This window comes from Tachyglossus aculeatus, chromosome 24 (assembly GCF_015852505.1).
Source record: "Tachyglossus aculeatus isolate mTacAcu1 chromosome 24, mTacAcu1.pri, whole genome shotgun sequence".
Taxonomy (NCBI): domain Eukaryota; kingdom Metazoa; phylum Chordata; class Mammalia; order Monotremata; family Tachyglossidae; genus Tachyglossus; species Tachyglossus aculeatus.
In genome coordinates this window covers 22,022,092-22,039,280 of record NC_052089.1, presented here as the reverse complement: position 1 = coordinate 22,039,280, position 17,189 = coordinate 22,022,092, and the positions used below count along the sequence as shown (strand labels likewise).

Below are 17,189 nucleotides of genomic sequence, written 5' to 3'. Positions count from 1 at the left end.
ATTCTTGGCATGTAGTAAACACTTAATACTTAATAATGAAAAAATAAATGTGTGATATCTAAGTAGCAAAATACAAATGAGGATCAAAGTGGAGATGAGATTTCCTTGTGTCTTATCCATCTTTTTCTTTTTATTTCTTTTAAAGGAATTCTCTGATTTTAGGAACACACAAACCAAAACGAGAAAGTAAGTTGAAAGTCTTTTGTTCTCCATCATTCTTCTGTTCTTTGGTTCACATATTATTCACTGTAATATTATCAATTCAGAATTTTTTCACAATGGTTACTTTGTGCATTAACTTTGAGTAATTATTTTCCTTGGTAAACATGCTTGCTTGTCCTTTAGTTATTTTGACATTTTACTTTCTACAATAATGTATATAACATATCCACCTCAAATACTACGGCTTCAGATTGACTTAAAAAATACTAATACACTTGTGCTAGATAAATCTTTCAGGAAAATAGCCGTATTCTCAAACCGATCCTGGGTTAGAGTGGCAAACTGGTTTTTAACATTTTTGTGCCAATGACCTGTTTATCTTATAAGGAGTTTTCTTTGAAAATAATAAAAAAAACCATTTGCCAATATATTTGGCTTAACTACTTCAAATTGGATATAAAATTCAGCATGAATCTACTAATACCATGGCACACATATGCTGTGTGACAAATAGTTGGAGAGAATAGTTGGTAAATTTGTAAAGTTCAGTCGTTCAGGGAAGTGCTGAGCAAGGAATTAAGAAAAATTTCTGATGGGAAAGTTCTACAGGGTTAGAAATGTTTTCTTGAAAAACAAAACCTCCCCAAATAAAGTATGGAAATGAAATTGTTGGATTTAGTCTGCATGTGTCTCAGACACTAAGATCCCAAGCTTCTAAGCAGCTGAGAAAAGAGGAGGAGATAATGGGGTGGTATCAACAGCTTGAATTCTGATTTTTCTAACCTGCCCCACACAGATAAATCCCACTTCCAGGTTCTAACTGGTAAGAAAGCAAAGTCAACTTCCTTCCACTGTTTAAGCTTCTCCGTGCCCACAGTTATTTCCTAGCCTCGGGTCTTGAGAGTTTTTCCCTGAATCAACTTTGAAGTGATTTTTTATCATCTCAGAGGTGAACTCTACTCTAGCTTTCAATCACATACCAGCCTACCTTTAGTAATATAAATCCTGCTTTATTTTCTGTCTCAGGGAAGGGCCTACAACAGAATCAGGGAAAACATTCCTGGTATTATTATTACTGTATTAGTTCTAAGTGCTGGGATAAATACAAGTTAATCAGATTGGACCCAATCCCTGTCCCACATGCAGATCACAGTCTAAGAGGGAAGAACAGGCATTGAATCCCCATTTTACAGATAAGGAAACAGAGGGCCAAAGAAGTTAAGTGACTTTCCCAGGGTCACACAGCATGTCACTGGCGGAGCCAGAATTAGAATCCAAGTCTTCTGTCTCTCAGGCCATTAAGGAAAGATGAAAGAACATCAGTATGAGAAAAATATGAAAGGCAAGGACAACTATATATGTATGTGTATACAACTATATAATGAAAGATAGTACATTGTAGCTAGAGGAGCAGAGTTAAAAGGTCGGTTAATCAAAGGTATTATTGAGCTCCTGTTTTGTGCTCAATACACTGTGCAAAGCACTTGGGAAAGTTCAGTACAACAGTTAGTTGACAAGATTCCTCCCCACAAAGCCTTACAGCTCAAAGCCAAAAATCAGGGCTACAGCTGTAGTCACAGTTAAGGAAGCCACCGAAGCCTTTTCATTGTTCTGAAAGTTGAGGCAACATGCTGTAACTGCCTCTTCGAACTCCTGGCTGGAGAAGAAGATGATGGGAGTCCTGGGCAGAGAGAGATGGACTTCCATGTGCCCATGTACAATGCTCTGCACAGTAACTACGGTAAGTTACTAGTAGTACAGGAAGTAACTACTATTGATTGATTTTTAAACCTGGGTTAAATTTATCATTGTCACAGTGGGCCTTGGGATAGCCCTTCTGAAATGAATTGAAGAAATGAAATACTATGATCAAATAGACGCACCATTAGCTGTAGACCCTCCTATTTAATAATAATAATAATGATGGCATTTGTTAAGCGCTTACACTGTGCAGAGCACTGTAAGCGCTGGGGAGGATACAAGGTGATCAGGTTGTCCCACGTGGGGCTCACAATCTTAATCCCCCTTTTATAGATGAGGTAACTGAGGCACAGAGAAGCTAAGTGACTTGCCGAAAGTCACACAGCTGACAAGCGGCGGAGCCGGGATTTGAACCTGTGAGCCCCACGTGGGGCAGTGACTGTGTCCATCCTATTCAACTTGTATCTACCCCAGTGCTTAGAATAGTGTTTGACACAAAGTAAGTGCTTAACAAATACCATTTTAAATATAGCAATAGCAATGGCTGCCTTCCTCTTGTGATTGGTATTCTCTAAAACCTGAAGGCAAAAATCCTGCAATTTATTCAGTAGGTCATGTGTTTGCCTTCACACTAGTAGGATTTATGGATGTCTAACAAAAATATTTTCAACAATATCACTTGGAGAAAAGTCAGGATGGGTATCAAGTATCAGAGCAATGCCCAGGCTCTGTTCAAGTAAAATTCTTGAGGAACTGTTAGTTTTCACTGACAGGCTGCAAATAAATGTTTTGCTAAGCTAAACCACAAAGCTGTGGCCAGCGGGCTTAATGTGGGAGTTTTTCCTCTTTAATTTTAAGAATGTATGTGTCTGCTCTAATGAGACTAGCCTTCCAGAAAAATAATTATTGCAGCTCTAATTGCTTATTATGTGCCAAGCACTATGCTAAACCTTGGTAGATATAGTCTTTAAGCAGGTTGGACTGAGTCCCTGTCCCAATTGTGGAGTACAGTAAGTGTGAGAGAGAGAGAGAGAGATCTGGTGTCTTATGCCCAGCAAACTGGGACCCAGAGAAGTGAAGTCACTTGCTCAAGATCACACCACAGGCAAGTGGTGGAGCCTGTACTAAAATCCAGGTCTCCTGACTTCTAGTCATATGCTTTTTTCACTAGATCACACTACTTCTCAAAGCTTCCTCATTGGTTTAATACAGTCAGCAGGTCAAGTGACCCGCAGTATCAAGGGAGAAAAACAAAATCACTGCTGGGAGAATGTTGATACTGCCTATTTTGCCTATTAGCTCTTGATTTGAATAACAGTACATTTCTTAATTTCTTCTAGATCTATCCAGAAATCCATGTCTGAAAATGAAGTATTTGGTTAGTAATTCATGGGGGAATTTTTTTCCTACATTGTTAAGCAAATAATGGAGTCAAATTCAATGAAGGTTTTTTGCTTTTCTCATCCTTTTTCCATCATGCCCATATGATGTAAAAGCAATACCTGCCACCAAAAAGTGATTAGAATCAAAGCCAAATGGAGATGTTATTGAATTGTGTCCAGGCAGCGGGAAAGTGAAGAAAAATATTTTGTTGTTTTCATTACCATAGATGGATGAGCCACTTAGGATTATTCCCTGGGTAATTACTCTTTTTCAAAGTAATCTTCTCCAGTGGTTTATTAGCTTATTATAGAGAAGCAGCATGGCTCAGTGGAAAGAGCACGGGCTTTGGAGACAGAAGTCATGGGTTCAAATCCCAGCTCTGCCGATTGTCAGCTGTGTGACTTTGGGCAAGTCACTTCACTTCTCTGTGCCTCTGTTACTTCATCTGTAAAATGGGGATTAAGACTGTGAGCCCCCCATGGGACAACCTGATCACCTTGTAACCTCCCCAGCACTTAGAACAGTGCTTTGCATATAGTAAGCACTTAATGAATGCCATTATTATGGCACTTTGGAGACCCTAAAACAGCACTGCTCTTTTGGACTTTGGGCTAAATGGCTTCCCAAGGTTCTTTTCAGCCCCCTCAGTTCTACTGTAGATTATCTGGTGGCCACAGAAGACTACAATCTGTCATCCTCTGGGAGCAAAGACTGGGATGAGGGAGATATGGGTCCTTAAAGTATCCCAACACACATTGGGTTAAGATCATCTTAATCGGGGTCAAACAAATGAGCACAACCATTTTTCTGGATATTTGCTTCGTACCCATTCCACATAGACAAGACTCACTGGAAGAACATTCCCGCTTTCTCTAATGTTGCTCTATCCAAACGGTGTGTGAGAACACTGTTATGGAAGAACGGAGTATATATTTCCCCAACCACCAGGGAATGAGGCTTTTTTTTTATAGCTACAAATATCCATTCCCTCTCTGGCAGCTTTACAAATGATATACTTTACTGTCCTATGAATTTTGGCTAAAGTTTTGTTTTTCCATTGAATATCTTAAATCTCAACCTCTACATAAACAGGTATGATTAGTTTGTTGTCAACCACCACTTCACCGGTCCTATAATTTTTCAATTTTTAAGATTTGGTAAGGTTGCTGATTACTGGACTCTACTTGTTAATATGCCCAGTTTATATACCAAAATAAAACGGAAGCAACCAATAAGCAAATTCTCAAGCCTGTAGAGAAAGCTACAAAACTCTGTCTTTTAAAGTTCTTTGGTGAAATCCTGGCTTCCCTGTCTAAGTATAAAGTTAATTGAAATTAACACATGATACTAGAAGCTTCTGAAAGGATATATTGCCAAGCATCAATCAATCATATTTATTGAGTGCTTACTGAGTGCTGAGCACTGTAATAACTACTTGGGCAAATACAAAATAAGAAAGTTGGGAACATGAGGAGAATCTACCTAGAGTGCACTACAGATCACTCCAAAATTCGCTACACAGTTCCCAGGTCTCAAAAAATGCTAAATCTAGAGGCTGACCTTGTTTGACTAGCTCTGACATGCTCTTCCCTATCCTTTAGATAGTTTGGTCAGTTGCAGGTGCAAATTCTGGTGACTCCTCTTTATGCTTTGACTGCAGACAGGAAAAATGGCATTGACGCTTCTTGGCAGACTTCCAGGAAGTCAGAGGGTGATCAGTCCATCACAAGGCCCTGTCATCTTGAAGGTAATCGCTGAATGCAGTTCAAATGATTTTGCATTTACCCCAAAGTAATTTAAAAGGCATCAAAGAGAATTTCTCATCTTTCACCCACAAAGGACCTCAGTTTCCCACTGAGTGTACTTCTTATGCATGACATCACAGAAGGTAGTAAATAACATAGATGAAGCACGTTAGCCAAGGCGGTATTACTTGCATGCAGAATAATAAGGGATTAAAAAGTTTTAGAAATAATAATAATGGTATTTGTTAAGTGCTTACTATGTGCCAAGCACTGTTCTAAGCGCTGGGGGTAGATACAAGGTAATCAGGTTGTCCCATGTGGGGCTCACAGCCTTAATCCCCCATTTTACAGATGAGGTAACTGAGGCACAGAGAAGTTAAGTGACTTGCCCTAAGTCACACAGTTGATAGGTGGTGGAGTTGGGATTAGAACCCACGACTTCTGACTCCCAAGCCCTTGTTCTTTCCACTAAGCCACACTGCCTAGTCATATCAGTGAAATTGTTTAGCATTGTATACATAGGTCTTGAGAGGGGCCTGGCTAGAGGGGATAGTAGGAGGTATTATGTAGCAAATGATTTTGCAGTTTGAATTATTTAGCCTGGAAAGGGGAAGAAATAGAAGAGACGTGATCGGGAGATGGAAAATTACCAAAGGAAGTGTGAGAAATGACCCATACTCTCCTTCACCTTTTTGCTACTGCAACAGGGGGTATCACAATGAAATGAGTATTTGGAGGATTTGCAATTTCAGACTTCTGACCTGAAAATTGTCGGCACTGAGGTCTAAAGCAATGGGGTTCCACATTTCACTTGGGTGGTAGGAACTGACTGGTACTTAAAAAAGGAAATATTAGATTTTGCCCTCATTTAATTACTAGCTGCAAAGAAGAAAGACTTCTGCCCCTGAATATTCTAGCAGGGGTACAAACCTTTAGGCTGATCCAAACTGAACTGATAGACTCGTTGAGATTTCAGTGTCTTGTGCATATAAAATAAGTGAAAAATGACTTTCTAATAGAATGCTTGCTATGGTATAGACTCGGTTTTCTGTATACTGAAATTTCACCAATCAGTGATTTTTTTAACGTTTTCTGTGGGCAGAGCATTGTACTAAGCGCTCGGGAGGAAATGATACCAAAGAATAGATATACATGCTACCTTCCCTCAAGGAGCTTAGATACCAGAGTGGGAGGCAGGCATTAAGGTGAATTAGAGATAGATAGGTACATAAGTGATGTGGTGTTTGGGGAGGGATGCATATCAAAGTGAATGTTTACACATAAAATTAAACCTTAATGATTATACATATCAGCAGGGTTAATTTGTTTACAGATTTACAAAGGAAAAATTGTAAGCATTAAATTAGTTTGTAGCATCCTTAGGTGATTGAAATCAAAATTAAATTGCTTACATTTAGAAAACCCACTTGACATTCCTCAAAGTTACTCCTGTTGAGGGCTTTTTTGGGAAGTCTAGATGAAGTCAGAAGGGGGACCCTCGGGATTTGGGAGAAGACTGGGAGTGGATGAAATGGCTGGGGGAAGGGATATAGGGAGAGGAAGGGATGGATGGGGTCTGCATTGCTGTAGGATACATTCTACAAAAAATGTCCATATTATTGGGTGAAGATGAGCCATCAATATTCATTCAATTGTATTTATTGAGGGCTTACTGTGTGCAGAGCACTGTACTAAGCATTGGGAGAGTACAATATAACAATAAACAGACACACTCCCTGCCCACAACAAGCTACAGTCTAGAGGGAGCTTACAGTCCAAAATGAACATTTTTGAACTGGGAGTGGGTACGTAATGGAATCTTTTACCTTGAGGAGGTAGGAGGGGCGTAGTCTGGCTCAGCAAAGGGAAAGATAATGAAGTTCAGGGGAACCTCCCAGGACTTTGATTTGCCTCAAAATCCGTGATCGAGTGAAAAATAAAGTCTAAAGTCTAACAGATTTCAGCAATAACAGTGGAGTCACAAGGCATTTCCTAGGGATTAACAACCAGCTGGGGCAAGCTGATGGCCTGAGACCAAAGTTGTTGTTGTGATTATAAACGGAGATGGAAGAGAAGGGGCATGTGGGTTTTCATCTCAGTGGGTGTAACTGCAACAGCTTGGTTGGAAATACTCTGGGGCTTTCTAACCCATTCCCGCACAGTAACCAATAAGGTTTCTTTCGCCTCCATGGTAACATTACTTTTGACTCTTAATTACTCCCTAATTGCTTAGAGGTGGATTGCTGGGTCCTATTTATTCTGGCCAGGGGAGTTTGCTGGCTCCTCTTGCTTTGCTTTGTCAGGTTTAATGACTGGTTGTGCCAGAGGCAATTAAAACGGAAGGAAGAAAAAATTTTAGAGCCCTCTGCAGGACTTCAAATCCTGGGAAGGAAATTGTTTGAGCTAGTGGGAAAGAGGACCCTACTCAATCAATTGTATTTATTGAGTGCTTACTGTGTGCAGAGCACTGTACTAAGTGCTTGGCAGAGCACAAGACTCCCAGACTAAGCCCCCCACCCATTCTTCAGCTCCGCTGCAGTTCTGCATTCCCTTGACTCTCTCCCTTTGCTCTCCCCGCCACCCCCCGTTGTTTCTGTAATTCCATTTATTTATATTAATGCCAGTTTACTTGTTTTGATGTCTGTCTTTCCCCTTCTAGACTGTAAGCCCAGTGTGGGCAGGGATTGTCTGTCTTCATTGCTGAATTGTATTTTCCAAGCACTTAGTATAATACTCTACACACAGTAAGCGCTCAATAAATACGTTGAATGAATGAATACAATATGATAGAATGGGTAGACACGTTTGCTGCCCATAATGAGCTTATAGTCTCGGAGGGGAAACAGACATCAGTGTAAACAAATTGCGGATTTGTTTGTAAGTTCTGGGGGGCAGAGGGAAGGGTGAATTAAGGCAGTAAATCCAAGTGCAAGGGTGACACAGAAGGGAGTGGGAGAAGAGGCAATTAGGGCTTAGTCTTTTGGAGGAATTGTGCCTTTCTGTGGACCCCCCCTCCCCCCCCGTTAGGACCAGTGTGAATGCCACTCACCTCCTCCAGGAGGCCTTCCCAGACTGAGCCCCTTCCTTCCTCTCCCCCTCCTCCCCCCTCCATCCCCCCATCTTACGTCCTTCCCTTCCCCACAGCACCTGTATATATGTATATATGTTTGTACATATTTATTACTCTATTTATTTTACTTGTACATATCTATTCTATTTATTTTATTTAGTTAGTATGTTTGGTTTTGTTCTCTGTCTCCCCCTTTTAGACTGTGAGCCCACTGTTGGGTAGGGACTGTCTCTATATGTTGCCAATTTGTACTTCCCAAGCGCTTAGTACAGTGCTCTGCACATAGTAAGCTCTCAATAAATACGATTGGTGATGATGATGATGATGATGAATGCCAAATGCCTTTTGGCAATTTGGGTGACTACTGGTCCTGAGAATGGCTACCTCCAGCCCCTAGGGAGAGCACGCTTCTAGGTCTGCCACTCCCTCCCCTTGACTCAGGGGACACTGGGTTAGCTCACCAAGCCAATCCCAGAGAGTGTCACAGTAATCCAGGTGTTGACCCGTGACACATTTTAATGGCGGTCTGTCACTCAGGCTGTGACATCCAGTCAACCCTGCGGGACGCAGGCCGGCTGACACGACATCCCAGAACGCCTCTGACCCACAGTGGCAGGGGTGTCCTGGGATGCAGCAGACCTAACCGTGACCCACTAAGGTGTAATATTTCCATTAAGGGGCAGAATTCGCAGCTGAGTCCGGGAGAGGAACACTTGCTGAGTCCCAGTTGTGGGCTTAATTTGTAAATCTGTCCACCTGTCACTGTCTACTTGCTAATCCACTGCTATTTTACAACTCTGTTGTACTGTATTCTCCCAAGCATTTAGTACAGGGATCTGTGCACAGCAAACATTCAGTAGATGCAACTCATCGACAGATTGATTTTTTTTTTCCCTTCTGTCCCCTCTCCTTAGGCTGGGCCCTCTACCTCCGTGGGAAGGGTCTAAGCCAGAGTTTCTGCCCCCGCTTATAAAGAGGGGCTCTTGTCTGGGTGCTGATTCATGCCAGCTCCTTGAGCAGTACTCAACATTCCCAGAATCTCCAGCCACTTGCCCGTGTCTTTCCCAGAAAAAGTGCACCATTAGGAGTCTTGTCTTATGCTGTCGTGTCGTCTCTGACCCAAAGAAACTCCATGGTCACATCTCTCCCAGAATGCCCCACCTCCGTCTGCAATCATTCTGCTAGTGGTTCCTTAGAGTTTTCTTGGTAAAAATACAGAAATGGTTTTTCATCGCCTTCGTCAGTGCAGTAAACTTGAGTCTCCGGCCTCGATTCTCTCCTTTGCCGCTGCTGTCCAGCACGGGTGAGTTTTGAGTTGTAGTACTCATTAGTAGATTGCCTTCCACTCGCTAGCCTCTACCCAAGCTAGGAAAGGAATGGATGTGCCTCTACTTGACTCTCCCTCTGGTAGCCAAGACTGGTTAGAGTACTGGAAACTCTCCAGGTGTGATCCTGAGAGGGCCTCATTAGGAGTAGCCCCCAATAAGTCTATGCCAACCCCAGGCAGAAATCAGTCAGCATCTTCATCCCATGCTCTCCATTTCATTTTCAAAGGAATATTTTGTATTAATAAAGTGGCAACCCATTAGCGTGTCGAGGGGCCGACAAAGACGGAAATCCAAATTTGTCAGTCTACTTTTATTACATGAATCCTTCTGCCAACTTTTCACTAGGTTCCCACTCTTTTAGAATGAAAAGGGGTGTGAGCCTCCATCCTGACCCTGGCCTTCATCACCATATCCTAAATTTGTGGAGTTGGAGTGGGAGATGGCAGATCCCAGAGGAGCCCCCTCTGTTTAAACTGTCTTTAGAAACTCAGTCTAGAAGTTCTTCCTTCTTCAACTGGAAGGTATCCATTAAGAAACAGTGACCCTACCACTTTCCTTCAATTAACTTTGTTACCTCAATGTTATTGCATGAAAGGTAGGAATCCGAGTCAGGAAACAGAGGCGTGAATTTAATTGAGTGGTGGCAGAATCTGGTTCTTAAAAGGTTCAGGCTCTTATTTTTTTTAAATCATTTCTGAATCAATCAATCAATTGTATTTGAGCGCTTACTGTGTGCAGAGCACTGTACTAAGCGCTTGGGAAGTACAAGTTGGCAACATATAGAGACGGTCCCTACCGAACAGTGGGCTCACAGTCTAGAAGGGGGAGACAGAGAACAAAACAAAACATATTAACAAAATAAAATAAATAGAATAGATATGTACAAGTAAAATAAATAGAGTAATAAATACGTATAAACATATATACATATATACAGGTGCTGTGGGGAAAGGAAGGAGGTAGGGCGGGGGGGAATGGGGGGGGAGGAGGGGGCTCAGTCTGGGAAGGCCTCCTGGAAGAGGTGAGCTCTCAGTAGGGCCTTGAAGGGACTACTTTTAAGTGCTTACTATGTGTTAGGCACTGTACTAAGTGCTAGGGTAGACATAAGCTAATCAGGTTGGATGCAGTCCGTGTCCCACGTGGGGGCTCACAGTCTAAATCCTCACTTTACAGATGAAGGAACTGAGGCACAGAGAAGTTAAATGATGATGATGATGGCATTTGTTAAGTGCTTACTATGTGCGAAGCACTGTTCTACGCACTGGGGGGGGCTACAAAGTGATCAGGTTGTCCCATGTGGGGCTCACAGTCTTCATCCCCATTTTACAGATGAGGGAACTGAGGCCCAGAGAAGTGAAGTGACTTGCTCAAAGTCACACAGCTAAGTGGCAGAGCTGGGATTAGAACCCATGACCACTGACTCCCAAGCCCAGGCTCTTTCCACTGAGCCCAGAGTCACACGGCAGACAAGTAGCAGAGCTGGGATTAGAACCCAGGGTCTTTTGACTCCCAGGCTGGTGCTCTATCCATTAGACCACACTGCTTCTTATTCTTATTGGAGGAGGAGCTTTGGATAAAGGGCTGAAGGAAAACTTGGAAACTTATTCTTGCTTGCACTTGTCGCCTGAGATGTCTTCTATCAGTCAATCGGTGGTATTTATTGAGCACTTTGTGCAGAACACTGTACTAAGCTTGGGAGAGTACAATACAATGAAGTTAGCAGACACATTCCCTTCCCATGATGATCTTACAATCTAGATTCTATCCCAAGGTGTTTAGGAATTGAGATCTAGTTTAGCTTTTGGATTATATTAACTGCCTGTGACCCTTCAAAGAGCTTGATTGTAAGGTTCTTGAGGCTGCAGATTTTTCTGTTAAGTCTATTGAACTTTCCTGAGTGCTCAGAACAATGCTCTGCACATAGGTGCTCAATAAGTATTCTTGATTGTAGTTCTGAAGGTTTGGGAAATTGCCTGAGGCCCATGAATATCATCAGGCTCTTCTGTAATAACTGAGATTAACTGCCACATGTTTAGGGCTTGTGACTCGGAATCATGAGAATTCAGTATTCAACCCTGGATCATTCCATTCTGCAAGGCGAACTAAGTCTTTCAGAGGCCACAGTTTCTAGGAACAGTTTCCAGATTCTCCTTCCTGCCCCAAGCTAGTGGCCTTTGGGCCTTTTGTGTGTGGTGGGAAAGATTGGGTAGATAAACCCAGTCCTCCTTCGCCCTCTGAATAACTCCTTCAGTACAACAGCAGCCAGTTCCCTTAATGAATTAAATTTATTATGCACACCTAGGAGTCAGGGAAGCTCATATCCAATATGGCAATTTATATGAATATGCAAATCATCATTGCCTCAGGTGGCTTAGAAAATAATCTGGTAGCCTTCCCTAAGCCATATAAAAAAGCCAGTATATTAAATTTTTCCCCAGTCCAGCTTAATGATTCTTCTTTAAACAAGGATCGTGGTGCAAAGAGGATTCTGATATTTATACAAGAGTAAGGGAGATTTCCGGCCAGGAGGGCTCACAGGTTGATAAGATCACAGTTCGTTTATTTTCACTCACCCCTTTATTGGTTTAGACTGTTTTAGTTTTTTCAAACATTTGGAGCTTGGCATTTGCAGAAAGGGCAGGGCCCCTTCAAAAGCTGCCTGATGTCGAAGTTATCTCAAGGGGGCCAAGAGAGAGGCAGGAGGAGAGATCAACAATAACATAAAGACCTTATCACATTGCCCATTCTGCTGCAAGATTATTTCAAGGGAAATCACTCTGCAAGGTGAGAGTCACTTCTGGAAGCTCCAGATCACAGCGTTGAAAGTGTTTATCCCCGAGACTTCAACTCCAAATAGTATCTATTAAGGGCTTATTTTGTGCCAAGCACTATGCTGATTGTTTGGGTAGATACAAGATAAAGAGATGAGATAGAGTCCCTGTCCCAGCATGGGGCTCACAGTCTGAGGGAGGGAGAATAGGTATTTTATCTCCATTTTACAGATAAGGAAATTGAGGCAACAGAGAATTTAAGTGATTTGCCCAAGGTCACACAGCAAGCAAGGGGTGGAGCCAGATTAGACCCCAAATGTCCTAACTCCCAGGCCTATGTTTTTTCTTCTATTTCCTGCTGTGTACCAATTTCAGTGAGAAGCCATTCCAAGCAAATATCTGAAGCTTGGTGGTGTGAATGAAGGATGTAGGTTTGCCACTGATGGCACTGAAGAAATCCAGACATCTTCTGCTAGCCCTGGAAAGAAACATGATGGTATAATTGTTAACAACAATGACAATAATAATGATCATAACAGTATTTTTTAAGTACATACTATGGGCCTAACACTGTACTAAGCACCAGGATAGATAGAAGATAGTCAGGGCAGACACTGTCCCTGCTCCACAGTCTAGAAGGGAGAAATGGCATTTCATCCCTATTTTACAGATGAGGAAACTGAAGCCCAGAGAAGCTAAGTACCTTGCCTGAAGTCACCCAGCAGTTAAGCGGTGGTGCTGGGATTAGAATCCAGGTCCTTTGAATCCCAGGCCCTTGCTCTTTCCTTTAAGCCACTTTGCTTCTCAGGATACACCCCAGAGGTTTCTCTGTGGAAGTTTGCTGTACTTTGTTGCTGTTGAGTGTGTCTCCTGGTGGGATTGGATTCCCTTCATTACTCCAGAGTCATTACGTTTTCCAAGGTCTTTGAGAATGTGGGCACTGTTTCCACGTTGCGGCATTCACAGCGTGGAGGCTGGCCCTAAAAAATTACAAATGCTAAGTGATGAAGGCATCTGGTGCCGTATCATTATGGAACAGGGGATAGAGCAGCTGTAAATTGGTCTGACTGGGATAAAATTAGACAAATGGCCACTCTGGGAATATACCTGTTCCTCTGCTTCAGCCTATCCGGCCTTAGTCATCTCTCCCTCAGAATTCCCAGACATAGTCATCTCTCCCTCTGCCTTTCTGGGCAGAGTTGTCTCTTCCTCAGCCTTCCTGGATTTAGTCATCTCTCCCTCAAGGCTACCCAGCCATAGTTGTCTCTCCCTCAGCCTTTCCAGCCTTAGTCCTATGATTAGATAGGACTTTAGACTTTTAGACTTTTTAGACTGTGAGCCCACTGTTGGGTAGGGACTGTCTCTATATGTTGCCAATTTGTACTTCCCAAGCGCTTAGTACAGTGCTCTGCACATAGTAAGTGCTCAATAAATACGATTGATGATGATGATGATTAGATATACGAGAAGAATCCCATTTGTACTTTTAAATCCTCTTTTATGATTTTTCTGCCTTTTGTTGGGCAGGAACCCTCATTTTCATCTTTGGTAGGTCTTGTTTTGAATTATACAAAATTCATAAATGTATTAACGTTTCCGTAAAGCTTAACACTTAGTAATCTCTCATTTGAGTTCTTAAAATGGTCTTTAATGGCAGGGCAATTCAATTCCACATGCACTCTGACCAGACATGGTTTTATGGGATAATGGCACGATTAAAAAAAAAAAAATTCCAGTCCCACACTTAGAAATCGCTTCACACAGTGGGAAGCAATTCTCTAATGTAAGTTTGTCAACAACACTGATGCATTTTACGTTTCAAATGATACCGCCTCGGCTATTGGCAGCCTGCTAATGCTCTCAGTGTTTCGTACCTAAGGCAGTGCAGTTCATCATAAGAGGAAGCTCTGGTCTCTTGGGCAAAGGGAATGTCATTAAGAGTGTAGTGGCCAATTACAATACATTATTCAAGAACTGTTGTTTGCTGCCCACAGCTACCAATTTGATTCTTCCCTGCAAAATGCCATCCTGGGTCTCCTCACTTTTAAGGACTTGTTGCTTTGAGTTTTGGAGGCACCCTGGAATCCTGTGAGATGGTGGCCTTGCCCACCATATGTAAGTATTGGGCCAAGGATTGTGAGATAGAGTTTTGAATTAAAAGCATCTGCCAACCATGGATTTCATGTCTCGATTTCCTGTGACATACCAAGGCAACGAAAGCAGGATTTCCTTTGAAAACAGTAAGAAGGGGTCTTAAGGTAAACTGAAGCCCTATTTTCCCATCCTGAATATAGTAGCCCTCTCTTCAGAGGCCAAAAGAGAGAGGGAAATACTGCCTTTTGATTTTTAGTTTATTTAGCTGAACATCAACATCTTTGAAATATGGAGTCTCTCACACAGGTCTCACTAATCCTGTAGGAAATCATTTACCATAATTTTTTCATGAGTTGGATATGGAACCTAAACTGATGAGGCTTAAAATGTGCTGGTGAAAAGTGTATTTAAGATGGCAGCAGTGGGCGAAGTGGCGTATGCAAGGGAACAAAGTCATGTCCATTCCTTTCTTATTTGTTTTTGTTCTGGTCTAATGTTTGAAGAGGTGATAGCCAAGTGTGTGTAAGAATGAAATTAATCTCCTGTAGGTAGTAGTATTAGTGGTAGTAATATTAATGGCATTTTTCATACCTCCTCAGTGCATTGCATCTTTGCTTCATTCATTCATTCAGTTGTATTTATTGAGTGCATACTGTGTACTAAGTACTAATAATATTAATGGTATTTTTCATACCTCCTCAGTGCATTGCATCTTTGCTTTGTTCATCCATTCAGTTGTATTTGAGTGCTTACTGTGTACAGTACTAAGTACTTGGGAGAGTACAATATACCAATAAACAGACACATTCCCTATCCACAACAAGCTGTGGAGGGATATGGGAAGCCACTGAATGTGGGGGCTTCATGGGGGCTTCAAGAAGTAGATCTATGCAGTGGTACATAGTGTAGACTGGGACAGAGAAACGCTGGGAGGGAGATAGAGAGAAGGCAGATATGGTAATCTAGCTGTGCTAACCCAAGAGTATAAAGTAAAATGCAGTAAAGTACAATAATGTAAAAGAAAATCAGATAAAAAATGAAAATGCAGTTTAAAAATAAGTGACTAGTTATAAAGTCTCTAATACTTACCCTGATGAATATTTATATTTTTCTTTAGATCTCAGTGAAAGTGGTTTCCATGAAGGCAACGACATAAATATCCTGCAAGGAGGAAAAAGAGAAGCTACTCCATATCAGGTAACATGAATATTGAATGTTTATTTGATTATCTTTGCTATTTCAGAGTTAATGAGCGTCAACCATGTGCTTAGATTAAACAAAAAATTAACTCTGTAGCTGGCCAACATTTGGTTAGTCCCATCTGGAGTGAATTTCCAGAAACTGAGATAGAAGTGAAAAGTCAGCCTCAGTTTGAATTTATCTGCCATTTTGATTATTCAAACCATCCAGGCTCTACAGTCTTTTGAAGTGGTGGTGGGCCTTTTAAATTACTACCCTGGAATTTTCTTTGGTAAGACCAGTGCTGAGTACCTAGATCAATAGGGCCAACTTCAGCCTAGGCTGTGGGGACTTGCCTTTTCAGAATGAATAGAAAAGCATAGACGTCCTTTCTGACCATTCTCTTCATAAGAGTATATTCATTATCCTTCTAGTTTGAGCAATTAAGAAAGTGTGAACTTTATACTGCCTAATAATAATAACATAAAATTAATTAGGCCATTGGTTGCTATATACCCAAGATCAAGCAAGTGCAGAATCGAACATCATACTGATTTTAGATCGTTCCCTGGCAGCCACAGATAGATTTTTATCACTGTAGCATTTTCATTCAAGAATGTTTAACTTTTAAAGCCGATATTACACTCGAGGCGGGGGGGGGGGGGGGATGATTAATAAACAGAGACCCTACCCCATCACCTCAATCAATCAATCATATTTATTGAGCTCTTACTGCATGCAGAGCACTGTACTAAGTGCTTGGGAGAGCTCAGTACAACAGAGTTGGTAGGTACATTCCCTGCCCTCAACGGTTTGCCATCTAGATGGGGAGACAGGCACTAAAAACTCAGAGAAATTCCTTTGGGGGTAGGTATTGTGTCACCAATCCAAGTTTGTCTGTAGTTGGAGTGAAGGTGGTAGTAGCGACATTGAGTTGTAATGGTAACAAAACTCAAAGGATTGATTGCTTACGGAGAAAACAGGGCCCTAATAAAGTGGAATTTTTCTAAGCAACCAAGCCCGGGCATTGTGTCCAAAAAGAAGTTGTTGATGTCAGAGCCAACTCTTTTATTCCCTGAATCAAGCAGGATACCTACAGGGCTTAATTTGCACTGGGAAAGGAGCCGGTGTCCTCAATACTGGCAGCTTTCCCAGTTATCGCTACTGAATTAATTATCTGTAGGATGGAAGGCTGAAGTGGGTGGGAGAGGGGGGTGTTGGAAGAACAGCAGCTTCTTTATTTCCTGGACCAAATGAAGGCATTCCGCATGAGGTCCACAAAAAAAACATGGTCATAGTGGAGGTGTTTGTTAAACGCTTAAACTGTGCTAAACGCTTGGGAAGTACTAAACAAAAAGGGACACATTCCCAGTTCACAATAGGTTTACTGGACTCTTAGGTGCTGGGGCTGAACCTTGGCGAGCCTTGGTTCAATCAATCAATGAGTATCTACTGTGTAAAGAGCACTGGGTTGAGTGGTTGGAAAATTACAGTACAGTAGAGTTGGAAGGCGTGACCGCTGTCCACAAAGGGAAACAGACATTAAAATGAATTGCAAATTGGAGAAATGGTCGAATATAAGGATATGTACATAAGTGCTATGGAGCCTGGGGAAGTATTAAAGTGCTTAAGCCAAGTGCATAGTCAAGGGGAAGGATGGATGGGAGAAATGAGGGCTTAGTCAGGGAAGGCCTCTTGGAGGAAATGCGATTTTAGGGTTTTGAAGGTGAGGAGAGTGGTGGAGTGTGCGATATGA

At 41.9% G+C, this 17,189-nt stretch overlaps 1 protein-coding gene and 1 non-coding gene across 3 annotated transcripts in view; one reads left to right on the top strand and one right to left on the bottom strand.

Annotated features, from left to right (window-relative positions):
- The window catches only part of LOC119945017 (SAM domain-containing protein SAMSN-1-like), a 363,531-nt gene that overhangs the window by 259,102 nt on the left and 87,240 nt on the right, over positions 1–17,189 (top strand). Inside the window, exons 4-7 of one of the 2 annotated variants that reach the window (XM_038766014.1) lie at positions 146–186; positions 3,204–3,241; positions 4,907–4,993; positions 15,372–15,451. In XM_038766014.1, coding sequence (XP_038621942.1) covers positions 146–186; positions 3,204–3,241; positions 4,907–4,993; positions 15,372–15,451 — 246 coding nt within the window. Of the gene's footprint in view, positions 1–145; positions 187–3,203; positions 3,242–4,906; positions 4,994–15,371; positions 15,452–17,189 lie in introns of those variants that run through there. The other variant, XM_038766015.1, reaches the window with a different exon arrangement.
- LOC119945365 lies at positions 9,385–9,523 on the bottom strand. Its single transcript, XR_005456232.1, has one exon. It is a non-coding gene; the product is annotated as a small nucleolar RNA SNORA7 (small nucleolar RNA).